This window comes from Hypanus sabinus, chromosome 10, assembly GCF_030144855.1.
Source record: "Hypanus sabinus isolate sHypSab1 chromosome 10, sHypSab1.hap1, whole genome shotgun sequence".
NCBI lineage: Eukaryota > Metazoa > Chordata > Chondrichthyes > Myliobatiformes > Dasyatidae > Hypanus > Hypanus sabinus.
The window spans coordinates 130390359-130413705 of NC_082715.1; the positions used below are offsets into that span (position 1 = coordinate 130390359).

Sequence of the window (23347 nt, forward strand, 5' to 3'; positions counted from 1 at the left end):
TTTCAGTGTAGGTAATAAAAGTCAATTCAAAATACCTAACAATGAATATAATATGTTGAGTAAAGTAAGTTTCATTTATTTAGTACTTTTCATAATTATATATCATCTGGAAGTGTTTAGATCCATTAAAATGCTGTATTTATAATAATGTAGGACAGCATAAAGGCACCTGGCATGTAGAAAGTCTGTCCAACTAATCTGTTTTGATATAAACAGAATGTACTGAAAATATTTAACAGTTCAGGAAGTACCTGTATAGAGAGAAACCAAATTAACATTTCAAATCATTAACATTTCATCAGAACTGGAGAATTCTGGAACACAAAACAAGACAGGGGTGGGGTGGGGAGAATGAAGTGATGATTGTGATAAAATAAAATGGATGGCATAAATTGGTTGACAGGATATGGTGAAGGTTTGTTAATATAAACTAATCTATCTGGAGGGCATGTGAAAAGAGGAAAAACTAAGGTGAGAGAAGCACAAAACAACAAAAAAGTAAGAACAAACAATGCTGAAACTGTGACATATGAAAGGCAGAACTTGCTGAAAAATCTGAAATAAAGTAGAAAACTGAGAAATCCAGCAGATCAGGCAGGATCTGTGGAGAAAGAAAAACTGAGCAGCATCAAAAGTGGCCAGGGATGGAAAGGGGAGAAAAACAAGAGATAGTGGAAATCTGAACCAAAATAAAACAGGAAATACCAGAAACACTCAGTGAGAAACCCTACTTCCACTGTGCACTTCATTCCATTATGCCGATTTCTCCAGTTTCACCAAATTTGTTCTTACAACATTTCCCAGATTTGTGCTTTGGAGAGGTCTTCCTTTTTCCTTAATCCTTGACTTCCCTCTTCCATAGCTGTCAGGACTTTCAACTACATCTATTCAAATTCATGCAATTTTACTCTCAATCCTTCTCACTCCAAGCAAGTATGCTGTTCTCCATGTCTTCATCTTCCTTCCCAGGATGATCCTCCATAACTTCTGTCACCTTCAACAGCCTGAATCATTTTCTTTTCGCTTCCTCTGATGGCATTTAAACTCCCATTGAGACTCCCTGATTCACCCGTCCATCTCTATCAACACACATTCTCTTCACAGCTCCTGAGGCAACTAAAGGAATAGATGCTTTTGTAACTCTTCCCTTCCACTAATCTGGAACCTAACCACCACTTTTAGGTGAAGTAGTAGTCCACTTACACACTTAGTGCTCACAAAACAATTGCCTCCACATTGGTGAAAACAGATTGGGTGACTTAATTGCAGAATACCTACATTCAGTTGCAAGGTTAACACTGAGCATGCCCCCTTACCCCATGTCCTCCTGCTCCCATTTAGATTTCACTATTTCTGACCTCCTTACACTGTTCTAATGAAGTCCAATGTAGACTCAAGACTAGGCATGCTACAGCTGTTCTGATTTAACTTTGAATTCAACAGTATTAGATAATTAGCCTTTCTAATTTACGTGAGAAATAGCCAGCCCTTGCATAAAGAGGAGGAAACACACACACAAAATGCTGGAGGAACTCAGCAGGTCAGGCAGGAAAGGAGTAAATGGTTGGTGTTTTGGGCTGGGACCTTACATCAGATTTCCCTGATGGCCTGACAATCGACTGCTTACTCTTTTCCATCGATGCTGCCTGGCCTTCTGAGTTCCTCCAGCACTTTGTGTGTGTGTGTTGCTTTGGATTTCCAGCATTTGCAGATTTTCTTGTATAAGAGGAGAAGAGTTAGGGCTACTTGGCAAGTCAGGTGGCATCTGTGGGAAGAGCAGCAATGTTCGTTTCTCTTGGTGGATACTGCATGACCTGCTAGGTGCTTCCAGTATTATGTTAGACTTTCAGATTTCCAGCACCTGAAGAATTTTTTCCATTCCCTGGTCAGTTTTGATATAATTTGTTTTTTTCTCTCTCCACTCACCTGATCTTCTGGACTTTTCCAACATCTTCCCTTATGTCAGATTTTCAGCAGCTGCTATGATTTGTTTTTCTTTTATTTCTCTTTCCACTGTTCTCACCACCCCCAGGCAGAGTACCAGCTTTTAACAACCTTGTCAGTCAACATCAAGGACATTCCCTTTGTTCTACCCACCCTTCCCCCTTCTCACTAACTTAAAGTATGTTTATTTTTTGTATTTTTCTAGTTCTGTTCAAAGTTCATCAATGTGAAACATTAACTTTATTTTTCTCTTCACAGTGGTTACCACTGAGTATACACAATCCTATCTGTCGTTATTTCTATCTTTCCTAAGTCCATTTTTAAGCTCCTTCCTGGCTACCTTGTAATTCTCAAGAGCCTTTCCTGATCCTTGTTTCCTAAATCTTAAGTAAGCTTCTTTCTTCCTCTTGACCAAATGTTCCACATCTCTTGTCAACCATGGTTCCTTCACCCTACCATCCATTCCTTGCCTCAATTAGACAAACTTACCCAGAACCCTATGCAATTACTCCCTAAGCAACCTTCACATTTCTGTAGCTCATTTCCCTGAGTAAATCTGCTCCCAATCCACACTCCCAAGTTCCTGCCTGATAGCATTATAATTCCCCCTTCCCCTAATTACCATCTGTATCCAAAACTGTGGTAAAGGTCAGACAGTTGTGCTCACTATCTCTGATGCTCACCCATTGAGAGATCTGACACCTGACCAGACTCATTCCCAGTACCAGATCCAGTGTGGCTTCTCCTCCAGTTGCCTGTCTCCATATTGTGTCAGGAATCCTTCCTGCATACACGGAAGAAATTCCTCCCCATCTGAACATTTTGCACTAAGGATCAGGCAATCAATGTTAGGGAAGTTTAAATCATCCATAACAACAACAATGTTACTTTTGCTCTTTTCAAAACTGTGCCGCCCATTCTGTTCTTCAGTGTCTCGGTTGCTTTGGGAGAAGGGTGTGTCTACAGAATACTCCCAATAGAGCAGTTGTTCACTTCCTATTTCTGACTTCAACCCACACTGATGCAGTGGACCATACCTTCACGACAGGCTCCCCTTCTGCAGCTATGATGCTATCCCTGATTAGCAACACCACTCTCCCTCTTCTTTTACCTCCTTCCCTGTCCCTTTTGAAACATCCAAACCCCAGAATATCCAGTAGCCATTCGCTTCCTTACAGAATCACTACACGTTGCATCTTCCTGTACACCAACTGTCCCACCCTCTGACCTGTCACTCGAGTTCCCAACCCCCTCACAAACTAGCTTAAACCCTCCACAGCAGCTGTAGCAAATCTGCCTGCAAGGATATTGTTCTCTGTCATGTTAAGGTTTAACCCATCCTTCTTGTACAGGTCATACCTTCCCCAGAAGAGATCCCAATGATCCACAAAAGTGAAACCATGCCCCTGGCACTAATTCCTCAGCTACGCATTCATCCGCCAAATCAACCTATTCTTACCCCCACTGGCACATGGGATAGGCAGCAATCCAGAGATTACTACCCTTGAGGTCCTTCTTTTCAGCTTCCTACCTCGTTCCCCATATTTTCTCTTCAGGACCCCCTCTTTTTTTCTACCTATGTCAACTTGCTACCAATAAGTACCACAACTTCTGGCTGCTCCCCCTCCCCCTTTAGAATGCTGAGATGATCTGAGATATTCCTGACCCTGTCACCTGGGAGGTAACATGCCATCTGAGAGTCTCTCTCTCTCATCCACAAATTCTCCTGTTTGTTCCTCAATCACCACTGCATTCCTCTTCTTCCCGCTTTCCCTTCTGAGCCACAGAGTACCGGTACCAGTCACTGCAGCTTTCCCCCGGTGAGCCCCTCCCTCCCCAACAGTATCCAAAGTGACGTACCTTTTATTGAAGGGAATGGGGTACTCTGCACTATCTCCCTGTTCACGTTCCCTCTATTGACAATCACCTAGCTACCTGCCTCCTGCAGGTAGGGATAACAACGTCCCTATAGATCCCATCTATCACCTCCTCCTCATTTTCCTATATGAGCTTTAGGTCCACCAGCTGTAGCTCCAGTTCCCTAACATGGCTCGATGCACCTCCCACAGATGCAGCAATCAGGGAGACTGGAGGTCTCCCAGATCTCCCACATCTGACGTGAAGAACACTCCACTGACCTTAGATCCATTCTAACTAGTCTAGCTAAGCACTAATAGACAAAGAAAGAAACTTAACAAAACTTTGCCTTAGCCTCCACCTCTTCTAACCGAAGCCTCAAGCTCTGCACTCTCTTTCCACTCACATAATAACCACTCCCCCAGTGGCTGCTCTGCTTCAATCTCAATTCTTTCTATAGGCCTTTGCCAAGTGCTTATAAGTTGCAGTATCTTAAGCCTGCCGACAAGTTCCAAAAAGCCCCACTCACTTTTAAAATCTTGTACTCGCTCTCTGCAAACAAGCAACTGCACGCGATATTTGAAGCCTACCGAAAAGTTCTGAAAGATCACGCTCACTTTTTATTTTGATATTCCAACCCATACATCCAGTTCCTAAAATCTACCAATACCTCTTCACTTCTTAATATTTTTCTGAGTTTCATCTGCAGACTTTAAAATAATCCCAAATATTTTTGCAACTGGAAGCAATGTATATCCTTCACATACTGAATTGAGCTGGACTATACTTTCCTTCCAGTTTGGAAAATTACACTGACTGCTGAATAGAACAATATAATTACATGGAAGTAATGATGTTTTGCAAATTATATTGTGGAAACAATTGTACAATGTTTAATATTCTAGGGGAGAAAAGCCGTTTTCCTGTTCTATCTGTGGAAAAAGCTTTGCAGATCCTAGTGCAAAACGACGTCATGATGCTATGCACACTGGAAACAAGCCGTTTGTTTGCTCAACATGTAATCAGCGATTCACTCGTGCTGACAACCTAAGGTCTCATATGAAGATTCACAGCAAGGAAAGGAAAGCCCATGGATTAGTTAATGTACCAGGTGGTACAGAGGAGGTGAAGACAATTTTGCAGCTTCAGCAGTACCTTCCTACAACAGGTGAACAACAGATTCAGCTTGTAGTCACCAATGATGTTCATAACATAAATTTCATGCCCAACCATGGACAAAGCATCAGCATTATTTCAGCTGAGGGGTCACAAAATCTCCCTGAGGAACAGACCTCAAACTTGGCTCTGCTAACTCAGCCAGCAGAGCACATGCAGAATTTGACTTTAGTATCCCAGCCTGGACAAACAGACGACATTCAAGCCATTGGCATGGTGGAAAACCAAGAAGGTGCAGGACAGCCGGAACAAATGCATGTGATCACATTGACAAACGAGGAAGTAGAACACCTCCAAGATCAAGCTCAGCAATTGCATATAACACATGGGAGATCACAGTCTATTAGTCTTGGGCAGGAGGCTACTCAGCCAGGTCAGTTGAACCAGGGAGAAGCTCAGCACTTCCAACAGAATCGATCTGTACCTGCTTCTGAGCCACCATCTCAAGGACTATCTGTGAATCAAAGCTCGCAGAAAACACAGGGAGAACATATCACAGACCAGACATTCCAGCTGCAAGCAGGCAGTGTTTCTTATCTCTATACGACCAATTTGGTCACACAGAACTAGGGAAATCAAACTGGTTTGAATGCTTACTGAAAGCAGAACATTTTTGAATGACTATTTAAAATGGAAGCTAACTCATAATTTGATTTTGTTCAGATGCTTACAGAGGATATATAACATAGCACCATTATTTGCTAATTTTAGTATAGAATTTTTAATATGTTCCAGATTGTTTCCTCCTCCTTTGCTTTTACATCTTTGACTCTTTAGAGGTGGTACTAAAGTCTCACAAAGCATTACGCTGGATTTCTTTCCCCTCTACCCAAACAAGATATACGTACATGAATTCCAAGTTGAATATCATCATTTAGTGCTACTTTTAACATTTAAGTAAGTTAAAAGAAAATGCCTTTTCAATTGATTTTGTCAGATCAATGCAAATATATGTTAGAATATCAACTGGAGCCTCAGTTTAAATGTTTCTGGGTGTCTGTTGTGCCTTTTTGGAAGTAATATACTTGAGATCTTTACAACAAATATATTTGCTAACTCAATCCTTTTTGCTGCTTTCTTTGAAGATTTTGAATTAAAATATCAAATATGTTTATTTAATAAGAGAATTATAATTATGTACATAGTTTGAACTTCTATTCATGTTGCAAAGTATTTCTTAAATACAAGTTATGAGTCTAAGTTCTGGTTTAGAAGCTGAACCTGATTAGGAAGAACATTTGTTTATTTCTTTGACCCTTTCTTTTTCTTTGTTTTTTGGGGTATTTCAAATTATCAAAGTTATAGTTTTTTTTAAAGAAAATGCTAGATTTTACTAATAAATACATATTTTGCATTTTGGTTGAAGATTAAATTGCAACAATTTGTTAAATAAAATGTGTGCATTTATAGTTCTGAATTCTGAATGGTAAAAGTGTAAGTTATGTGTTTGATATTAATACAAAAGTTTTCAGATTCTCTCTCCCATTTCACGCACATCAGCTTTCACCTCATCCTCCCGCCACCCCACTCGGGATAGGGTTCTCCTTGTCCTCACCAACCATCCCACCAGCCTTCGGGTCCAAAATATAATTCTGTAACCTCCGCCACCTCCAACGGGATCCCACTACCAAGCACGTCTTTCCCTCCCCCCCCCCCCCTTCTGCCTTCCGTAGGGATCGCTCCCTACGCAACTCCCTTGTCCATTCGTCCTCCCCATCCCTTCCTACTGATCTCCCTCCCGGCACTTACCCTTACACTTCCTCCCTCACCACCACTCAGGGCCCTAGACAGTCCTTCCAGGTGAGGCGATACTTCACCTGTGAGTTGGCTCGTGTGGTATACTGCGTCCGGTGCTCCCGGTGTGGCCTTCTATATATTGGTGAGACCCAACGCAGATTGGGAGACCGTTTCACTGAACACCTATGCTCTGTCCGCCAGAGAAAGCAGGATCTCCCAGTGGCCACACATTTTAATTCCACGTCCCATTCCCATTCTGATATGTCAATCCATGGCCTCCTCTGCACACACTCAGAAGATGAAGATGAAGCCACACTCAGGTTGGAGGAACAACACCTTATATATCGGCTGGGTAGCCTCCAACCTGATGGCATGAACATTGATTTCTCTAACTTCCATTAATGCCCCCTCCTCTTCTTACCCCATCCCTTATTTATTTGTTTGTTTATTTATTTATTATTTTCTCTTTCCCCCCCCCCCCCCCCTTTTTCCTCTCTTTTTTCTCTCTCTGTCCCTCTCACAATCACTCCTTGCCGGCTCTCCATGTTCCTCTGGTGCTCCCCTCCCCCTTTCTTTCTCCCTGGGCCTCCCATCCCATGATCCTCCCCCTTCTCCAGCTCTATCCCTTTTGCCAATCAACTTTACAGCTCTTAATCTTCATCCCTCCCCCTCCTGTCTTCTATCTTTTCGGATCTCCCCCTCCCCTTCCCGCTTTTAAATCTCTTACTATCTCTTCTTTCAGTTAGTCCTGACGAAGGGTCTCGGCCCGAAACATCGACTGTACTTCTTCCTATAGATGCTGCCTGGCCTGCTGTGTTCCACCAGCATTTTGTGTGTGTTGCTCAGATTATTTAATGTTATGTTTTCTATAGTGTGGTTCCCTTCATACTATGTTATGACATCTGCAGCCATCAGAGATGTACTTTATACCAGTTAGTAATCAGGATCTCATCACTGTACAAAAGTGATTCAGCAATGATAAACAGCAATCTTAAATCATATTCAAGTTTTGTTTTTTTAACCTTCTGAAATCTTTAGATGGTGTAACTATCTATGAGTCATATTTTTGTGCATGTGGTTATAGTTTTAAAAAGCTTATAATAATACACATAATATGTATGACGTAGTCTTTCCAGGCTTTTGTATCTGTAGGGATAAAATACTAATTTGGATCTGTCATACTCCCAGATGGTGAGATTCCAATTTTCTTACTGACCTATATGCACTTCTTCAGAAAAATAATGGGTTAATTGAATGGTAAAACTTACTCTCTCTACTCTTCCTTCTACAGTCAGTGAAACTGGATGGGAAAGGAAGCTGAATTTTCAAAGAGAAAAGAGAAGTTAACTGACAAGAAAGACTATAAAAGTTTGGTGAGATCATATTTAATGTTAGCATACACTTAGTGTCTGTATCTTGGGAAGGATTATTCATGACTGGCATCAGTGGCTTAGCATTGACTAAGAGGATGTTGAGGTTGAATAGCATATGGTCTTTACTCATTTGAGTTTAGAAGAACAAGCAGTCATCTTATTGAGACTCATTCTGAGGAGGGGTTGAGAGGGTGACAGGCTGCTTCTGGTTGGAACTAGAATCATAAACTTGTTACAAAGTGGAAGGAGACCATTTGGACGATCAGATTTGCAAAAATAAAACTCAACCGGGAGTAATTGAATGAGTCTAGCTTCCTCGACTTTTCCCATTGTCCTGCATTTTTACTTTTGGTGCTCTCGGTGTGGTTTCCTCTGTACTGGAGAAGCCAAACAAAAACAGGATGACAATTTTTTAGTGCACCTGTGTTGAGTTTACAATGGTAATCCTGAGCTTTCAAATGGGTATCATGAATTCTTTGATCTAGTTCCTGCACTGTGTGAACAAGAACTTCTCATCTTCCTCTGGGGCATGTCACAGCCTTCAGCAATTTCAGGATCAGTTGTCCTCTCTGCATCAGAGCTGACAGTTGCACGGTGAACTTACCCATCTGTAATACTAATCCAATTTTACTTTCTCTCTTAGATAATGCCTGATAGCCTGAACATCTGCATTCATGACCTACATTTGATAATCTATGGTATGTAAGACCCAAACAGTCTCTCCAGGTAAAGCAGCAGTTCAGTTGCACTAGCTCCAATCTAGTGTAGTGCATTCAGTGATCACAATATAGTCTTCTCTACACTGGAGAAACCAAACACAGATTAAGTGATTACTTGCGGAGTACCTGCATTTAGCCCACAGGGACAGCCCTGACTTCCTGTTGCCTGTGTCTCTAATTCTCCATTGGGGTTGCCTGTATAGTTGCGCTGAGGTTCAACGCAAGCTTGAAGAACAGCACCACATGCTCTGTTTGAGCGCATTACAAACATCTGATTAAGAATCAGGTTTATTATCTCTAACATACGTCATGAAATCTGTTGTTTTTGTAATAGCAGCACAGTGCAAGACATAAAAATTAGTTAGTTACAATTAGTGGGCAAATTTCGTAACATATACAGGTGCTATTAAACCTGATGTTAACTTAGCAGTAGCAGTACAATGCATGATAAATATAGAATAAAAATAAATGAATTTCAGTAAATTATGTATATTAAATAATTAAAAATAGTAGTGCAGAAGCAAAATTTTTTTTTAAAAGTGTTCGTGGATTCAATGTCCATTTAGAAATTGATGGTAGAGGGGAGGAAGCTGTTCCTGAATTACTGACTGTGTGCCTTCAGGCTTCTGTACCCACTTCCTGATGGTAACAATGAGAGGAGGCCATGTCCTGGATGGTGGGGGTCCTTAATAAAGGACACTGCTTTTCTGAGGCACCACTCCTTGAAGACGTCCAAGATACTACGGCTAGTGCCCATGATGGAGCTGACTAATTTTCTGACTTTCGGAAGCTTCTTTTGATCTTGTACAGTAGCCACCTGACCCCATTACCAGACAGTGATGCAGCCTGTCAAAATTCTTTCTACAGTACCTAAGAAAGGGATTCATACCCAGAATGTGATCTCAGGTGAGATAGGGTTTGTGAACACCTAGGTGCTGTTGTGCTTTGAGTTGATTCTTTGCAGCAATCTAAATTACTGAATGTTTACTGGGTTTTTATTTTGAATATTCCCTGCAATATGAAACCTGCTTTCCTGAAACATTAGCACTCCTGTTTGAAACTAGCTGACGGGATTGTTCTCTCCAGAGCCTTATCCTTCTCCATGGAAACTCCATGTCTGTTTACAAGTTTGCCTTTCAGCATGGCTCCGTCTTTACAGCTTGAAGTAATTGGCTGCCTCATACATCCAGATTTTTGCCAAGTAAAGTGTACAGCAGAGGTAATTAAAATGTGCTTGGTTCCTTATTTAAAGTTTGTCTTAAAGGAGATATAATTTATGAATTATATTGATTTACTTATTTCTTTTCTCTTTTTCTTTCTATATTATCATGTATTGCATTGTACTGTTGTTGCTAAGTTAACAAATTTCACATCATATGTTGGTGATAATAAAACTGCTTCTGAATACTAAGATCTTCTTAGTGGCAGAATACATCTGCAGTACTCATCCTACTGGACGAAGAATTTAGATGTTTAGATTAATGAAGCAGTTACGTTCAGTTAATTAATAAAATAAATTTGGGGCAGAAAGCTTGTTTCAGTAAATGGTGAGCATCAAAGTACCAAGTTGTATAAAACTCTTTTCGATTCACTTTGTTGAGAATTCTGCCTATCTATCTATTGTCCACGGAGGATTCCCGACTAAGTAGTGTGGTTGATTCCTGATGATGATCTGAAATGAACTTGTAACCACTCAGTTGTCCCGCATCTGTGTTTCAAGAAGATGGCTCACTACTGCCTTGTTAAACAACAACAGAATGCTGAAAGGACATGGTGGCTCAAGCAGCAACCATAGAAGCATAAGGTTTAAGTCAACCTTCTGGGTTGAACTGCTGATGCAGGGCGTTGACCCTAAGAGTCAGGAAGGAAAACCATTCTCAATATCAGGGAAAGAATGGGGGAATGGGACTGAATGGTGTGCTCTATATTGAACTGGGGAATGATGTCCCCTTGTACTAACTCTGCAATTTGTTTCATTGAGTGAGAACTAAGTATTACTTGGGATCTGAGGGATAAAGACAAAAAAGAATTGCCTTTATGTAGTGACGTTCCAAGATGGTTTACAATTAATTAATTTTGAAATAAAACCGAAAATGTTGGAATTATTCATCATTTCAAACAACTTTATGTTGGAAGGGAAGCAGTTAATATTTCACCTGAATGGGGTAGGGACAGAAGAAATGCATTAAGCTATAGGGAAGGTGGGAGAGGAGTGTCTTCAATAGGATAAAACCAGGGTGACCATAGGAATAAACTGTAAACAAGATTGTGAGTAAATGGGAGTCACTTAGAGAGCAAGAACAAAGACAGAACTTACTCAAGCTACTCATATTCCCTCACTGGCTGCAACACAAGCCCAAAGCATGATTGATCCACCCCTGTGCTTAACAGTTGGAGAAGTTTTCTTTTCATGAAATTCTGCACCCTTTTTTCTCCAAACATACCTTTGCTCATTGCGGCTAAAAAGTTCTATTTTAACTTAATCAGTCCATAGGACTTTTTTTCCAAAATGCATCTGTCTTGTTTAGGTGTTCCTTTGCAAACTTCTGCCATTGAATTTTGTGGTGAGGATGCAGAAGAGGTTTTCTTCTGATGACTCTTCCATGAAGGTCATATTTGTGCAGGTGTCGCTGCACAGTAGAACAGCACACCACCACTCCAGAGTCTGCTAAATCTTCCTGAAGGTCTTTTGCAGTCAAACGGGGGTTTTGATCTGTCTTTTTAGCAATCCTACGAGCAGTTCTCTGGGAAAGTTTTCTTGGTTTTCCAGACCTCAACTTGATCTCCACCATTCCCGTTAACTGCCATTTCTTCATTATATTATGAACTGAGGAAGCAGCTACCTGAAAACGCTCTGCTATCTTCTTATAGCCTTCTCCTGCTTTGTGGGCATCATTTATTTTAATTTTCAGAGTGCTAGGCAGCTACTTAGAGGAGCCCATGGCTGCTGATTGTTGGGACAAAGTTTGAGGAGTCGGGGTATTTATAAAGCTTTGAAATTTGCATCACCTGGCCTTTCCTAACAATGACTGTGAACAAGCCATAGCCCTAACAAGCTAATTAAGGTCTGAGACCTTGGTAAAAGCTATCTGAGAGCTCAAATCTCTTGGGGTGCCCAAACTTTTGCATGACACTCCTTTTTTTCACTCTAAAATTGTACAAAACAAAAATAATACACTAATCTTGCTTAAAATGTTGAAAAGAATGTTTCATCTTTAATTTTATGACTTTTGGAGGTCAGTTCATCTTCTACTCACTTAACTATTCACAGTAACAAAAATTTTGACCAGGGTGCCCAAACTTCTGCTTGCCACTGTATGTTGGGCCCAAGATAGATCTTTAGAGATGTTGATACCCAGGAACTTAAGCTGTTACCAAAGACTGTCAAATTTCTACAGATGTACTGTGGAGAGCTCTAACTGTTTACATCACTACCTGATATGGAGAGGCCACTGCACAGGATCGATAAAAGCTGCAGAAAATTGCAAACTCTGCCAATTCCATCATGGGCACTATGCTTCTCATGTCCTTTTCTTGTTGCTATCATCAAGAAGGATGTACAGGATCCTGAAGAGGCACACTCAACAGTTTAGGAATAGCTTTTTCCCATCTGCTGTCAGACTTCTAAATGGCCAATGAACCCATGTACACTAACTCTTTTTTCTCTTTTTGTTTGCTCTCCTTTTGCACTATTTATTTAATTTCAATACACACAGTATATTCTTTTTTGTCATTTATTGTTTTATTATTATGTATTGTAATATACTGCCACAAAAGAACAATTTTCAAGATATGTGCCAGAGATATTTAACATGATTCTGATTCATGGTTGAAGAACCATCTGTCTGATGTCTCAAGAATAAAGGGAAGACAATAGACAATAGATAATAGACAATGGGTGCAGAAGTAGACCATTCGGCCCCTCGAGTCTGCTCCGCCATTCTGAGATCATGGCTGATCATTCACTATCAATACCCAGTCCCTGCCTTGTCCCCATATCCCTTGATTCCCCTATCCATCAGATATCTATCTAGCTCCTTCTTGAAAGCATCCAGAGAATTGGCCTCCACCGTCTTCCGAGGCAGTGCATTCCACACCTCCACAACTCTCTGGGAGAAGAAGCTCTTACTCAACTCTGTTTTAAATAACTGACCTCTTATTCTCAATCCATGCCCTCTGGTACTGGACTCTCCCAACATCTGGAACATATTTCCTGCCTCAATCCTATCAAATCCTTTAATTATCTTAAACGTTTCAATCAGATCCCCTCTCAATCTCCTCAATTCCAGCGTGTACAAGCCCAAATTCTCCAATCTCTCTGCGTAAGACAGCCCTGCCATCCCAGGAATCAACCTAGTGAATCTACGCTGCACTTCCTCAATTGCCAGAATGTCCTTCCTTAAACCTGGAGACCAAAACTGTACACAATATTCCAGGTGTGGTCTCACCAGGGCCCTGTACAAATGCAAAAGGACATCCTTGCTCTTGTACTCAATTCCCCTTGTAATAAAGGCCAACATTCCATTTGCCCTCTTCACTGCCTGTTGCACTTGCTCATTCACCTTCATTGACTGATGAACTAGGACTCCTAGGTCTCTTTGCATTTCTCCCTTACCTAACTCTACACCGTTCAGACAATACTCTGCCCTCTTGTTTCTGCTTCCAAAGTGGATAACTTCACATTTATTCACATTGAATGACATCTGCCAAGTATCTGCCCACTCACCCAGCCTATCCAAGTCTCCCTGTATTCTCCTAACGTCCTCTTCGCATGTCACACTGCCACTCAGTTTAGGATCGTCAGCAAACTTGCTGATATAGTTTACAATGCCCTCATCTAAATCGTTGACATAAATCGTAAAGAGCTGTGGTCCCAATACAGAGCCCTGTGGTACCCCACTAGTCACCTCCAGCCAGTCCGAGAAACACCCATTCACTGCTACCCTTTGTTTTACTTTCTAGAGTAGAGGATAGAAATGTGTAAGTATTATTGAGAGAGGTGGACATGAGCGTAATATTCAAAAATAAAGTTATGTTTTATTCTAGTATGAATATTCTTTCTCTCCCTTCCCACCTTTCCTTCTAATTTGTTTGCTGATATTCACTACAGTATTGCCTATCAAAGATGTTATAATACAGATTTGACTATAGGCATTAATAACATAATTAGCTAAAGGTTTAATGTTATGGTATTTTGAGTCATTCAAATTTAAGTCTTTTGGCCTCTTGTTTCTATAAATAACATCAGTGCTGTTGCTGTGTTTTTATATCACCTTCCAATATTAAGTTCAAAGTAAAATCATTATCAAATTACGTACAGTATATGTCACCATGTACAACCCTGAGATTCATTTTCTTGCAAGTATGTGCAGTAAATCTAAGAAGTACAATAGTCATTGAAATCCACATCAAACAGGATGGACAACAGCCAATGTGCAAAAGACAACAAAATGTGCAAATAGAAAATAAAAATAATAAATAGATAGACAAGCAAGCAATAAATATAGAGAATATGAAGAATCCTTGAAAATGAGTCTATAGGTTGTGGAAACAATTCAGTGACGGTGAAGTTGAATAAAGTTATCCCCTCTGGTTCAATAGCCTGATGGTTGAAGGGATATAACTGTTCCTGAATTTGGTGGTGTGAGTCCTTCTTGATGGTAGCAGTGAGAAGAGAGCATGGTCTGGGTGGTGGTGTTCCTTGATGTCATATGCTGATTTCCTGCAACAGCATTTTGTGTAGATGTACCTAAAGGTGGGGAGGAATTTACCCATGATGGACTGGGTAAATCCACTACTTTTTGTAGGATTTTCTGTTCAAGGGCATTGGTGTTTCCATACCAGACCGATAATGCAACCAGTTAATATACTCTGCACCACAAATCTATAGAAGTTTATCAAAGTTTTAGTTGTCATGCCAAATCCTTGCAAACCTCTAAGGAAGTAGAGTCACTGCTGTGTTTTCCTTGTAATACCATTTACATGCTAGGCCCAGGATAAATCCTTTGAAATGATAACCCTGAAGAACTTAATGTTGCTGACCCTCTTCACCTTTGGTCCCCCGATGAGAATTGGCTTATGGACTTCTGGAACATCAACATTTCTCAATCTTTCGCTACTTAAAGAAATACTTTGCCACTTGTTACTCACTCACACAGCTTGTCTATATCCCCTTGTAGCCTGTTTGCATCTTCATCACTACTTGCACTCCTGATTTGTTTCATGTCACCAGTGGTTCGAAATGATCTGCTCAATCAAATTAAGTGCTGATCTTAAGTACCCCACTATCCATAACCTGTCAATAACCGAAGTACCTATTGATAGTATCTTTTACTTTTCTTTCTTAAATCCACAGTAGGATATTACCTTTACATTCTATATGCTCTAAACTTGTTCATCAACCTGTGCAGGACCTCATTAAATGCTTTCTAAATATCTAAAAACACATCCTCTGGTTTCCCTCTCATCCAATCTGTTAGTTAAATCTTTTAAGGACTCCAATCTTCGAAGGCCTCACATTATTTTTCTTTTATCCACTTTTGATTTGGCTTTCTTTTTTCATCTCCCTCTAGGACTCACCTCCTCTTTATTTTTGATATCCACTTTGCTGTCAGCATTATCCTCTGAGCAGAATGGAACATTTCCATGAATAAAATACATTAATGTAGGAGGAAGGTCTGGATTTATCTTGGGGTGGTTTAACAGGTCAGCACGACATATTGGGCCAAAGGACCTGAACTTTGCTGTAATGTTCTATGATAATAAATGCACATTCATCCTCCCCAACGTAGGACCTTAGGCAACATGAAATTGTGCCAAGAAAACGTACAAGTGTTTTCTATCAATACAATTGGGCTACAGTGAATTAATTATGAGATTAGAGGTATGATCAGTAAGATATCTAAACAGCCTGGATGAGCTTAATAACATTTTAATATTAATAATTATGGCATAATTCAAAAAACATGGAAATTTTATCATCGAACAGCATTGTGGATGAACAAAATTCTGAAAATCAAAGGAATTACTGTCGCTGCTATATAAAACACTAACTGGCATTGTAAATTTTTAACTTGAATGCACGTCCCATATTCTGGTCAAGCAGCATCTGTGGGAGTGATGGGTGGGGTGGGATCTGGGCTGATACTACTCAACCTACTGAGTTCCTCCAGCAGTTTGTTCTTTAATCCAGATTCCAACATTTGCTGTCTCTAGTGGCTCCATCCGTGTGTATTGTTTATTTGTTTTTAAAGTTATGTTTGGAAGCAGTTCTGTATGAATTGTAAGAATATTTGATGTTATTCTCTGTTATCCAGTGCCTTAAAGGGAGGAAAGTAACACTGAAGATGAATTTGCAGTGACATCACAAATGATTGATTGTGTACTCTGCTTGATCACGGCATGTGGTATCTTCCCCACCACAAGATAAGATGGTGTCTGTGAAATGCTAATTGTTCAATTTATAAGTGTTGCCAATGTTTTTTGTTGGTAATCTGAGTGCCTCCCTAGAAGCTGCTTATTGTTTACTTAAGTAACAAAGAATGGATCCCCCTTTCCAGCTAGAGGTGGTGGGGCTGCTGGAAGATTCACGATTTCACACTGTGACAGCAACTGCTAAGGTGATTTGATTTCTGACTGATTTGTTTGATTCAAGTTGAGCTACAATCCATAAATACTAAATTGTATCTGCAAGAGGGAATATGGGATGAAGACTGTATTACAAATCAAAACAGCAATTTGTTTTACAATGATATATGTACAATTACTATTACAACTGTTAAAAGATAAACTGTAGGAATGGAACTGTTGGTTTGTGAGGTTGTAGCAGAGAAAAGGATCTGTATCAGTGGATGCCAAGAATTTGAGATTTGCAAAAGCATAGTAGATTTCGCATCATGCAGAAATTGACAATCATTCAGACAAATTGTTTCCTGTTTCTATATTTCCTTATAACAAATAAATTCATATTAGCCCATCAGATCTGTCAGCTAACACAGCAATCTCATTCTTCCAGTAACTTTCTCTGCAATCAGTTCTCCCCACATTCCCATCAGTCCCCCCAAGTACTACCACTCAAGTCAAGTCAAGTCACTTTTATTGTCATTTCGACCATAACTGCTGGTACAGAGTGAAAATGAGACAACGGTTTTTCAGGACCATGGTGTTACATGACACAGTACAAAAACTCCCCTACACACTAGAGGCAATTTGTAGTGGCCAATTAACTACCAGCCTGCAGCACGTTTGAACGTGAATGGAAATAAGAGCACCTAGGGGAAACTTCTGCAATCACATGAAGAACACCCAAACTCCTCACAGATCACACCAGAGGTCAGGATTTCTGTCGCTGTGAGAAAACTAGCTGCACTTCTGTGTTGCACAAGATTGGTGAATGATTCAAAAACTATGGGACACCAACTAAAAACCTGGAAGCTATAAGTATAATCATGTCACACAGCAGGAAAAGACAAATTCTATAAGATGATCACAGGCAACTAAGGATCCAGCTGGACATGACCCCTCATATTCTACCTGAGCTGTCTCCAACCTGATGGCATCAACAATGAATTCTCAAACTTCCAGTAACCACTTTCCCTCTGTCCCTTTGCCCCTATTTTTCATCTTTATTTCTCCTGATCTAACTGGCCCACATCAGCCTATATCTTTTATTGTTGCTAAGGATTCAGTAGCAAGGAATTGTTGCTGTTAGTAGGAAGGTCAAGAACAGACAACACTAATTAGAAGTAATTCAAATAGATCCAGGAGCGACAGGAGAAAATTCTTTATATAGTTATGATCTGGGAGTATGCTGCCTTAGATTGTGGGGGAATATATTTGAACTGTATTTTTCAAAAGGAAGTTGGATGAATATTTGAATTTAGAAAGAATATAAGGCTCTGGCAGCAACACTCTCTGAATTTCTTGACAAACAGCCACCAAAAACTTGATGGACGAGCTTTCTTCTTGTGCTCTAATGATATTGATTCTGAGTCTCTTACTAACTTTGCTTTATTCCTTACAGCAAAAGAGGGTAAAGCAGAGGGCTGTGGTGGCATTATAGAGTGTTCAGAAGAGATTTAATGGGTGGTGTTTCCTGGTATGGAGAGATTCAATAGGTAGATTTTATCTTTACTGGAACGTTGGTGGCCGATGGATGAGTTTACAGAGATTTATGAAATCATAAAGGGCATAGATAGGATAAATACTTTTAGCTAGGGTGGGGAGCCTTGAACTAGAGAGCACAGGTTTAAGCTGAGCAGGGGCAAATTTAAAGATCTGATGGGTAACTTTTTCACACAGAGCTCTTATTCCACCCCACCTCCCCCCAACCCCTACAGTCGCCGACAGCCCTGTGATTTCACTTTCTGAGCATGATGTGAGATCCTTCAGGAGGGTGAATCCACAGAAAACATCTGGCCTAGGTGGTGTATCTGACTTGAGTACTGAAATTCTGTGCTAATCAGCTGTCTGGAGTGTTTTACAAACATCTTCAACCACTCACTTCGCCAATCTAAGATACATATCCACCTATTTTAACCAAGCATCAATTGGTGCCCAAGAAGAATGTAGTAACCTGCCTCAATGACTTTTGTCCAGTAGCTCCTATATCCACTATGATGAAGTGCTTTGAGAAATTGGTCCTGGGGCATTGCAACTCCTGCCTGTGGAGTGATATCGATCCATTACAATTTACCTATTATCACAACAGGTCAACAACAGGTGCCATTTCATTGGCTCTTCACTCAGCTCTGGAGCACCTGGACAGTGAAGATGCATACATCAGGATGATTTTCACTGATTACAGCATTCAATACCATCAAAACTCATCACTAAGCTCCAGGACCTAGACCTCGATTTCTTCACTTACAAACCCCGGACGGTACAAATTGGCAACTACATCTCCTCCACAATGACCATCAGCATAGTGATGAAATTACTGTTGTTGGCCAGATGGAGGGAGGGAGATTGAAGATCTGGTTAAATGTGCCACAGCAGCAACCTCTCACTCAGTGTCAGCAAGACCAAAGTTCGGAGTACAGCAGGAAGAAGTTGGAGTTCCATGAATTGGAGTCACAGTTCTCATTCGGGGAATGGAAATGGGGAGAGTCAGTAGCTTTAAATTCCTTGGTGTTAGCATATCAGAGGATTTGACCTGGGGCAAGCTTGTAACAAAGAAAGCGCTGCAGCACCTCTACTTTCCTAGAAGTTTGCATAGGTTGGGCATGTCATCAAAAACTTTGACAAAGTTTCTATAGATGCACGTTAGAAAGTATCCTAACTGGTTGCATCACAGCTAGGAAGCACCAATGACCAAGAATAGAGAAGTCTACAGAAAGTGGAGGGTACCACAAACATTGTCACAAGAAAGCAGCGTCCATCATCAAGGACTCCCACTATCTATAGGTAGGCCAGGTTTTCCTCCCGCTACTACCATCAGGAAGAAAGTACAGGGTCCTTAGGTCCCACACCACCAGGCTCAGGAATAGTTAATAGCCTACAACCATCAGGCTTCCGAACCATCATGGGAAACTTCACTCACTACAATGCTGAAATAATTCTACAACCTACAGACTCACTTTCAAGGATTTTAAAACTAAGGTTCTCATTTTTTTAAATATATATTTGCACGATTTGTCATATTTTGCATAATGGTTTATCAGTCTTTGTTCACACATAGTTTTTCATAAATTCTATTGTATTTTATTTTCTGTAAATGCCTGCAAGAAAATGAATCTCAACCATATAATAATTGTTACTTCTTTTACTTTAGGGTAGTGGTTATCTGGAACTTCCTGCTAAAGAACACAATAGATGCCAATATAATTACAGTGATTAAAAGGCATTTGGACTTAGATAGAAAAGGCAAAGAGGGACACAGGCCAAATGGATTTAGATTGATTGGTCCTGCTGGCCACTCCTACCCCAAGCCTTTCCAAGGGCTACACTTCTCTGGCTCTGTGGGGTTGATCAACCTGGAGGCCTGTGTGCTAGAGTTGTCCTGTAGGGCAGAGAGGGTGACATGCAGCAACAGGCCTCAGGTGCTAAAGCCTAAAACTGAAGGTTCCTAACAAAGGCCTTTTGATCTGTTAGTTTAAATAGTTAAGACATTAAAATGTTTTTTTAAATAATAAATGTACTTAATGATATTTCTATGACCAGAAATTAATTAAAACATAACATACTATGAAAAAAATAAAGAAACCACATTGTTATTTACTATTTTACTCAAGTTTGATAGGACAATTTATGCCAAACATGACAGGCATCGTACTGAGGAACTGGTTGTGAAGTACACCTGGTTCTGGACACCTGGTGAGTCCAGCAGTAGGGTAGGAGGTCAGAATTCAATTGCACCAGCATCTGTCCTTCTCTTTATCTCCAATTTCCATGTCTCAGTACGAGGCGTAGAAGTGGGACTTGAGCTGACCCACGAGAGGATGTGGTCTGCACTTATCTATATACCTGCGAGACTGAGGTGAGTACAATCCTGTCCATTCAGTCAGGAAAAGGAACTTAATAGATATAATGGAACTTCCTTTCAAAAATGACGTGAGAGAACAATATTTAGACCACAAGACCACAGGAGCAGAATTAGGCCATTTGACCCACTGAGTCTGCTCCACCATTCCATCATGGCTGATTTAATATCCCTGTCAACCCATTCTCCTGCCTTTTCCCTGTAACATTTGACTACCTTACTGAAAAAGAACCTATCAACCTCTGCTTTAGACATACCCAGTGACTTGGCCTCCACAGTTGTTTGTGTCAGTGAGTTCCACAAATTCACCACCTTCTGGTTAAAGAAATTCCACCTCTGTAGTAAAAGGATATCCTTCTATTCCGAGGCTTTGTCCTCTGGTCCCAGACTCCCCAACAATAGGAAACATACTCTTCTATATGTTCTTTCAATATTTGCTGGGTTTCAATGAGATCCCCACTCATTCTTCAAAAATCCAGCAAGTACAGGCCCAGAGCCATCAAATGCTCCTCATATGTTAACCTTTTCATTCCTGGGATCACTCTTGTGAACCTCCTCTGGACCCTCTCCAATGCAAGTACCTATTTTCTTAGACAAGGGGTCCAAAACTACTTTCAATATTATAAGTGCAATCTGACCAGTGCCTTTTCTGTTAGGGGACCAATCAAAGGTGTTAGTGTCTTTTCTAAGAGTACTTCTTAAGATCACAAGCCCTTGCTGGATATAAAAACTTAAGGTACAGTACTACAGGTTTACCCCATCAGCGAGTTGCTCATTGGCAGAAAAAGTGAAGGAGCTGGACTTGATTCAGACCATGTTGCTGCCTGCTACAGAGAGGTGTTGGAATCAGTGTGCAGTCTAACAGCGAGTGATGGGCTTAATCACTTTTCTTTGTAATGTGGAATGCTGCAAATCTGGTTCACTAGTTTATTGGCAGAACCAGCAGGGAAAAGCTGCATGGCCTCAGTTGTAACAAGGACAAGACCTCAAGCTGCAGTGTCACCTGTTTGCAGCCTTCTAGGAGGGAGGTGTCGGAGGCATTGTGGCGTGGTGTCAATGCTGCTCTCCAGTGTTCGCTCGGCAGAAGACAAGCTGTATCATGTTCAACTGCTGCAAAATTCATGGACTCAGAAACTTGGACTATATATTTTTTTAGTGTGACTGCATTTTACTGATATATGTTCTGTATAGAAATGCCTTGTGCTTTGTATGACTTGGTACTGTGCTTTGCATCTGTCTTGTTTGGCTGTATTCAGGGGTATTCATGTTTAGCTGAACAACCATTAAACTTGACCTTAAACTGATAAAACCTCAGCATTACAACCTTGGTTTTATATTCTAATCCTCGTGAAATCAATGCTAGCATTGTATTTGCCTTCTTTACCACAACTCAACCTACAAATTAACCTTTAGGGAATCCTGCACAGGGACTTCCAAGTCCTTTTGCACCTCTGAGTTTTGAATTCACTCTCTGTTTAGAAAAAAGTCTGTGCCTAAATCATTCTACCAAAGTGCATGACCAGATACTTCCCTACATTATATTCCATCTGCCACTTCTTTGCCCATTCTCCTAATCTGTCTTTCTGTAGATTCTGCTTCCTCAACTCTACCTGCTTCTCCACCTACTGTATCTTTGTATTGTCCACAAAGCCATCAATTATCATCCAAATCATTGACATATAACATGTTAACTAGCCTATAATTTCCCTTCTTCTGCCTCCTTCCCTTCTTTAAGAGAGAATTACATAGACATCTGGGCACACACTTTGGGAGAGATACTTCCCCAGAAGAACACAGGTGACATTAGAAAGCATTTAATCTTAAGGATAGGCTGTGGTAACATTATTGGTCATCTAGCTGAGTTTTTTATTATTAAATTTTATAGTGTTGAAATAATTATTTCTTATAAATCTGCAAGAGGTGAATGTAACCATAACTTAGACCAAGATAAATCTGGTGGTAATCTGGATGCTTTCTTCAAAAAAGGTATTGGAATGTATGGAAAAGTGTGGAAAAATAGGCTGAAAGAAAAAAAATTAAATTTATTCTTTCTAAATTTTTATTCTTTCAAGTTATTCTTTCTACTTAGGAGCTGAGGCTGACATTTCCTTTACGTTTGGCTGAGCCAGTGATACGGCCACTTTTAGAATTTGCATGGGACACCTACCTGGCTGAGATGAAGCAGGTATTCAAGGTTTTTTTATTATTTAAAAAAACTTTTAAGTATGTATTTGTGTCAATAGAATACCTATTACTTGGTTGTGAGTGACTCTCCCTTTCTGAATAATGATTCTTTTCCTTAAAGTCCTGAAAAATTAGAGCCCCTAAAATACACAGTTCAGTCTGTGATTTTTAGCAGGATTGCAGTGAAGCGGCCTGTAGGTAGACTGAAATCCCGATTTACATTGTCCTGCCTGATCAATGGGAACTCTGTGGGATGTGTAAATGGTGGAGCTTTTCCAAGAGCTTGCAAAGTTACAAGTTCCTAACAGCATAGCATCACAGGTGCTAATGGCTGAAAACTTTAGAATGCCAGTCTGTCAAAGGACCATAGGCATAAACACAATCCAGGGCCAAATTGTGACCCAAAATTCCAGGAACAAATGCATTTTTAAGTAACACAAACAAAATGCTGGAGAAACTCAGCAAATCAGGCAGCATCTATGAAAATAAATAAACAGCTGATGTTTCGCTCCTAGACCCATCTTCAGGACTCAAGTTTATAGAGAATAGAGTGAAAAACAAAAAAACACCCAGTGAGCAGCAGTTCTGTGGGCAAAGGAGGGAGATTAGAGGAAAATTGATACACTGGTTCAAGCTGACAGGAAGGCAACAGTAACTCAAATAACCGCATGTTACAACAGTGGTGTGCAGAAGAACATCTCTGATCGTGCAAAATGTGGAGTTTATTTTTACATATTCTTTCATCCTTATTTTTACGGGCTTAAGGGAAGAAGTTCTCAGTAATTTCCAGACATTGGGAAGCTTGGTCAGTCAGTCTAAATTCCCATTGGTAAGAGTTGACAAAGAGCTAGCTTTCTCTCCACTCACCTGGAGAAGTC

At 40.4% G+C, this 23347-nt stretch overlaps 2 protein-coding genes across 5 annotated transcripts in view; both read left to right on the forward strand.

Annotated features, from left to right (window-relative positions):
* Positions 1–7156, forward strand: part of zbtb24 (zinc finger and BTB domain containing 24) — a 38713-nt gene extending 31557 nt beyond the window's left edge. For 2 of the 3 annotated variants that reach the window (XM_059982966.1, XM_059982965.1), the window contains exon 7: positions 4707–7155. In XM_059982966.1, coding sequence (XP_059838949.1) covers positions 4707–5547 — 841 coding nt within the window. In that variant the 3' untranslated portion in view covers positions 5548–7155. Of the gene's footprint in view, positions 1–4706 lie in introns of all 3 variants that reach the window. The other variant, XM_059982968.1, reaches the window with a different exon arrangement.
* Positions 7157–7998: 842 nt separating this feature from the next.
* Positions 7999–23347, forward strand: part of ppil6 (peptidylprolyl isomerase (cyclophilin)-like 6) — a 37830-nt gene continuing 22481 nt past the window's right edge. The window contains exons 1-3 of one of the 2 annotated variants that reach the window (XM_059982964.1): positions 7999–8087; positions 8731–8785; positions 22375–22470. In XM_059982964.1, the coding sequence (XP_059838947.1) occupies positions 8783–8785; positions 22375–22470 (99 nt within the window). In that variant the 5' untranslated portion in view covers positions 7999–8087; positions 8731–8782. Of the gene's footprint in view, positions 8088–8730; positions 8786–9401; positions 10026–22374; positions 22471–23347 lie in introns of those variants that run through there. The other variant, XM_059982963.1, reaches the window with a different exon arrangement.